The 6,720-nt window shown below is 40.9% G+C and overlaps 1 protein-coding gene across 1 annotated transcript in view; it reads right to left on the bottom strand.

Moving 5' to 3' along the window:
- Positions 1–208: 208 nt before the first annotated feature.
- Tmbim4 (transmembrane BAX inhibitor motif containing 4) overlaps positions 209–6,720 on the bottom strand; it is a 16,154-nt gene continuing 9,642 nt past the window's right edge. Inside the window, 4 exon segments of the mRNA XM_026784629.1 lie at positions 209–500; positions 1,462–1,507; positions 3,513–3,630; positions 5,620–5,666. Of these exon segments, the coding sequence (XP_026640430.1) occupies positions 294–500; positions 1,462–1,507; positions 3,513–3,630; positions 5,620–5,666 (418 nt within the window). The 3' untranslated portion in view covers positions 209–293.

The following is a 6,720-nucleotide window of genomic DNA, read 5'->3' as shown; positions in this document are numbered from 1 at the left end:
AAAATTTAATAAAGAAGGTGATATATGCCTGTATTCCCAGAATGTAGGAAGCTGACATAGCAAGATCATGAGTCAGAAGCCACATTGGACTACACAGCGAGACCCTGCCTTAATTTACAAAAAAAGTATAAAGCAATTTTAATATCTTGTCAAGAATCTGGAAACAGCCAGAGAATATTAAGATTCTAAAGTGGAAAAGAACACAGAATGCCGAGAAAGATGACAAATGATTTTAATATTTAAGTGTAATTCAAACTTTTTACACCGTAAAGCAGTCTTTGTCTACTGTTCAGTTACTTTTTACTAACTGCTTCCAGAAACCGCAGCAGGTGCAGGAACAGGTTGATAATGTCCAAGTAGAGACTGATGGCAGCTAGCACATACTCTTCGGGAGACAGCTTGTACATCAGTGCGTGTGTGTCATAGATGATAAAGCCACAGAAAAGAAGAGCGCCTAGAGACGCCAAGACCAATTCTACCACTTCACTATGGAAAAAAACCTACAAGCAAGGGATGAAAGAAATATGTTCATATTTAGGGGTCATGTTAGATCTACTTCAATTACTTTTCATACCAACCTACGGCTAGCTGTATGTGTAACCATGGCATACAATGCTGATGTAGAACACCGACGTATGAATCTATGGCTAGTTGCATATGTAACCATGGCATACAGCACTGATGTATGAATTTTACAGGCAGAAAGAAGGCAGGCAGACCTAAAGTCGCGTTTGCTTGACGGAAGTATGTATGGAAAGACAGCTTTCTTTCAATTAAGTTAACGACTTGACTATGAACAGTAGCATTCTAAATATCCACTGCTTTAAAATGTTACTTTTGTTGTTGTTTGTTTTTTGAGATAGGGCTCCTCTATGTAGTCCTGGATGTCCTGAAACTTGCTCTGTAGCCCAGCCTAGTCTCGAACTCACAGAAATCCACCTGCCTCTGCGTCCTGAGTGCTGGGATTAAAGGCATGCACCACCATGGCCCTGCTAAAATGTTTCTTTTTAAGAATGAATTTTTATGACATTTACTTATTTATCGGAGACTGTGCATAGCACAGCAAGCAAGCAAGAATGTGGAGGTCAGAAGACATCTTGCCAGAGTTGGTCCCCACCTTCCACTCTGTGGGTTTCAGGGACAGAATTCAGGCCGTGAGGTGTATAGTCTTTATTCTCATCAGCCCCTCTTTTTCAGAATTAAATGTGCCACTTGGAGGTTGGCAGCTACAAGGAGGAGCCTTTTCGTTAACTTCATTTATTTGTGCAACCATCTTTTTCTCAATCAGCAATAATGATGAATATAAGACCATGATTTTTACTGAAATTATCCTAAAAATCCTATATATAAATCCTTTAGCTAATTCTAACTGTCCTCTATAGACAACTCTGCAGAAAGTTTGGTTGGCTTACGTTGACATAGGCAGAACTGCATTTGAGTTAACTGTCCTAACACACTTACCTTCAAAAATCCTGCCAAGAACAAAATCCACAAAACAGCAAACAGCCTGGAGAAAACAAAATGTGAACACTTCACAATCCTGTTCATTATGAAAACACTTTTTTTTTGTAAAGTTTGCTTTTATATTTTATGTGTATGAGTGTTTTGCCTGTATGCATGTATGTATGCATGTATGTGTACCATGCACCTGCCTGACATTGAAGATGTCAGAAGTGGGCATCATGTCCTCTGGAACTGGAAGTAGGGACTGTGGAAGTTTGAATGGCATTGGTCCCCAGAAGCTCATAGGGGACCATAAAAAGTGTGGCATTGTTAGAGTAAATATGACCTTGTTGGAGGAAGTATGTCACTATGTGGGCAGACTTTGAGGTCTCAGATATGCCCAAGCCACATCTAGGGTATCAAACCACTTCCTGTTGCCTACAAGATGTATGATTCTCAATACTTCTCCAGCACCACATCTGCCTGCATGCGGCCATGTCCCACCATGATGATAATGGACTGTAAATGGACCACCCCAATTAAATGTTTTCCTTTATAATAGTTACATGGTCATGGTCTCCTCACAGCAATAAACACCCTAATTAAAACAGAAGTTGGTACCAGGGACTGGAGTATTACTGTGACAGGTCTGACCTTGTTTTTGTTTGAAGGACTCTGGACTTAGGTTGGGACTATGGATTAGAAAAGCGGTTGAAGGCTTTAATTGCCGCCTAATGGCCGCCTATTGGGCCATACTAGTAGGAGCATGGAAAACAGTGGTTGAGTGTGATTTGATGGGGGGGGGGGGCACGACTTGCTCAAGAGGTTACAGTAGGGAAGATTAATATGTAGCCTAGAGATCATTCTTGTGATATTTTGGCGAAGAATGTGGCTGCTTTTTGACCTTGTCTGAAGAGTCTGCCTGTGGCTAAAATGAAGAGTTTTAGATTAATTCTATTGGCAGGGGAAACTCAAAATAGCCTAGTATAGACTCTGTTGTGTTGTTACTGGTGTTAACTCTCATGAAGATTTATAATGAAAAGGAGCAAACTGAGCAAATAAAAATACAAAATGTATAGATTGTAAGAAGAAGCACCAGGAAGTGTAACAGAGCTAAATCCTGTGTTCAAGGAGATAAAGGATTAAGAATTAAAATAAAGGGAGTGGTGACTGCAGCACAAGATCTCACCAATCTAAGTTTTCAACTTTTGAAAAGAACTAAAGAAAAGTTTAGAGCCTGGTGTGGTGGTACACACCTTTAATTCCAGCAGAGGCTGGTGAATCTCTGAGTTTGAGGGCAGCCTGGTCTACAGAGCAAGTTCAAGGACAGCCAAGCTTTGGGAGTAAAAGTAACAAGCAAAACCAGAAAGCTGTTGAGGCGGTAACTGAACGAGGAAGCTATGCTCCAGTCCCAGCAAGCACAGAGCGTTGCAGTTCGTGGTTCTGGCTTTAGAGTTAAAGACAGATGAAAGGGGTTATGGAATTTGTGTCCACATCTAAGAAAGTCACCGAGGTCAGGCATGTGTCAGGGATGCCTGTGAATGGAGGCCTCGAGAGGCTGTTGTATGAAGCTGTGAAGTTGAAACCTGGACTACCTTGGAGACCCCCAAAATTTGATGCCAGAGTTGTGGGGTAACTGCTGAGGAGAGCTGCCAACAGGGAGTGAAACCAGCCCAAGTGAAAAAAGTGTGCTGCAGTCAACAAAGCTGAACGGAGCTGAAGATATGAAGAGTGTTTTGACATCAGACATGGAGATGTTGAGTCTGGAGTTTGCCCAGCTGGTTTTCAGTCTTGCTTTGGTCCAGGATTTCTTCACCACGCTCCCTTCCCTACATTTTGGAATGGTAATGCATATCCTGTGCTATTACATGTTAGAAGTATGTGATCTGCTTTTTTATTTTGTTTTAGAGGGGATTATGGTTAAGAGATTGTATGAACCTCAGAAAAGACTTTGAGCTTTGGACTTTTAAACATTGTTGAGACTGTGATAGACTTTGTGGTATGGTGTTATCAGAGAGTTGATAAAATCTAACTTAAGGGAAGCATATAAGACAAGACTTACTACTTACCCTGCTCCAAATTTGCTGAAATCTCTCTTTGACTGTAGAGTATAGGCAGTCAAGCCAAGAAAGACTGCAGTAGTCAGTATAAAAGCTTGCAGAACCAGGTATACGTCATAGAAAGTAACTGTAAAAGTAAAGTTGATTAAAAGGTGCACACAGACAGCCAATACCAAACAGCCTTGCCTACAGTAACAAACAGTTTGCTTACATTGTAGCTTTTAAAAATGTTTTTTGTTGCATTTACTGATTACATATACATAGTAATGGGCTTCAGGGTAGCATTTTCATACATGTTCATGATGGACTTAATCACGTCACTCCACTGTTCTCCTGTCCCCACCCACTCTCCCTTTCTTCCATTCCGTTCACCAATAAAAGCAAACTTCTTCACCCGGTCTTAAATACATTGACTCAGTGAAACCGTACTGATAACAAAATTAAAAGCTCCCAAATAGTTACTCACACAAATAAAGCAGGCCACATTATCTCACAGTTAACCACGCTCTAAAGACATTCTATAGACAAACAGGAATGGCTCCATTTGCACTTTATCAGGATCTCTGTAGCAGTCCCTCGGTTACGAATGACAGTGGCCTGGGTCCTGAACTAGTAGTTAGACAGCTGAATCAGCTGAGCAGCCCACACCAAGGCAGAGGAGCAAGCAAGGGCACTAAGGCTGTCTAAGACGGTCTGCCATTTCCCCACTCCACAGGCCACAAGAACCAATCACAGCCTGCTTTACAACTGATCTGGACTCTCTTAGAGCACACTGCTGTGGGGGTCACCAAACTCCCTTCTGCAACAGAGTAACAGTCCCAAGCAGTGACGGCCACTGTAATAGACAACAGAGTAACCATCCCGAGCAGTGACGGCCACTGTAATAGACAACAGAGTAACCATCCTGAGCAGTGAGGGCCACTGTAATGGATATCTGCTACTCTTTTAACAGAAAGTTCAATTCAGCTTCTTTTAAGGAGATTAAGTGTTTTGAACCCCAGCCACTTAAGTAATTCAAAGTTTTTTCCAAGATGAATTGTACTTGTTATTTCTATTAATAAATCATTAAAATATTTGCTTATGGCATTATAGAATTTGGAAGGTAAAGACAAGAAAAATACATAGTCATTTTACTTGTTAATAATTTGGCATTCTGATCACATAGAATAGAATACTGCAATCCATAAGAAAAATAATCTTCTCAGATTACTTTATCTGTGTATTTTAACTCCACTCCTAGTAACCATATTTATTTTCACACTCCTTACATTAATGGTATGGTGGCCCTGGGGGAGGGACAGATGACAACACTGTCATGACAACAATAAGGAATATCAGTAGCTAAAACTACAGATAAGCCAATGGCACTTCCTTTCTATGCTGAAAAGCTTCCAGTCCACTTAGTTTGCTATTTCTTAGTATTTATCTGTATTTTGGTTCTTCTAAAAAGAGTGGTAGATTACAAAAGATACAGATTCAATGAAACTGGAACTGAATGGACAGGGATAAATGTACTTCTCATAAGGATGAATGACTTGCTGGCCGTCAGTTAATGCTGACCTTTGCGACACACACTGTAAACCACTCAAGAGTTTTACTGTGATTTGCTTAATTTTTAATTTGAGACATTATTAGGGTACATCAGGTGATTGCAGTAGCTCTTAGCCGGGAAACACACACACACACACACACACACACACACACACACACACACACACACACACACACGGCATCAGAAATAGAAAAGACTGCATATCCTGGGGTGCATTTGGGGGAGCATGGGGGTGAGGCCATCACAGTTCAGTGGGCAGTTTAGGGAGTGTGACAGTAGAGCCCTTGGGACTTGGGAGATAAACTCCAGCTTCTCGTCTCTGTCACCAGGAGATCATAAATGAAAAGTTATTCTCAATTCCTTCTGTTTCCCTTCAACTTTTCCATGTCCTCTCGGCTCAGCGAAACTATGTAAAGTATAAATATTTGACTTTTGCTTATCAGCAATCTTCACTTCGTGCTACTTTTTTAATATAACATCTTATGATGTTAAACTTTAACCCCAAATACCTTGTTACCTAAAATATTTTATCGACAGTAAAATGGTAACACATGAAAGACTTACCAACAGTTGCCACAGTCAGAGCTTCTAACAGTGTCTAAGAGAAGAAACTGTAATTAGTGAATGCGTGAAAAATGGACACTATCTCACACACACGATCACTTCTAGCAGTCCAGTGTGGTCCCATGAGAACGGTTCATGTTAGCTTCAGAGAAGCCTCGCAACAGACATAGGGCAGGACAATACAATTCTACTGTAACAAACATGGGCCCTCAATGCATCGTGAAGATTTACATTCTCATCGTGGCTCTTTAAGCTTTAAACAGATTTTTCATCTGTAATAGGAAAGTCATAAAGTAGAATTAACAGAAAATTAAATTTTTTCAAGCTAGATAAAAATCAAGAAAATGATACTGCAAACCCTCAACACCTCACACAAATAAACATAAGAAACATAAAATATTTTGTTTTAAGTACCTTAAAACAGCCTTGCAATAAAAATCTCTTTCTTCTCCAGCAACAGATTTTGTACCTGGACACCTGGCTGTTCAGATGAAACAGCACATTTGTAGCCTCCCTTGCAGCTAGGTCTCACCACGTGACTGTATTCTAAGCCAAGCTGACTGAGTGGGTGCACAGCCACTGGGCTGTGCTCTAAGAGTACATGGCTTCCCCCCTCCCCGCTTTATTCACTTAATTTAAACTGAATGCTATTCGCATAGGGTAACGTGCTATCTTATATTATACAATACTTCAGGTGACTTCAGTATTTGCCACTAAAATCCTAATGACAGAAGAACCACCAAAGCAGACAATCATTAAAGGTTCTAAAAGAGCATATATTTGTAATTTCCTAATATATTTTAATTAAAACTTCAGGGCTGGGAAGATGGTTTAGGGGGTTAAGTGCTTGCTGTGCCAGCACGCGGACCCGAGTTCTGGTCCCTAGCACCAGATACAATGTCTAGTGTGGTGACACGTTTGTGTCCCGAGGGCTAGACAGCAGAGACTGGTGGATTTCTGCAGCTTACCACTTAGCAAGTCGAGCTGAATTGGCACATTCAAATTCTCAGAGACCCTGTCTCAGGAACTATGATGGGTCTAGGTGGTGGTGGTGCACACCTTTAATCCCAGCATTTGAGAGGCAGAGGCAGGTGAATCTCT

This window comes from Microtus ochrogaster, chromosome 24 (genome assembly GCF_000317375.1).
Source record: "Microtus ochrogaster isolate Prairie Vole_2 chromosome 24, MicOch1.0, whole genome shotgun sequence".
Classification (NCBI taxonomy): Eukaryota; Metazoa; Chordata; class Mammalia; order Rodentia; family Cricetidae; genus Microtus; species Microtus ochrogaster.
The sequence above is the reverse complement of the archived record's forward strand: the minus strand, read 5'-3'. Positions and strand labels throughout refer to the sequence as shown.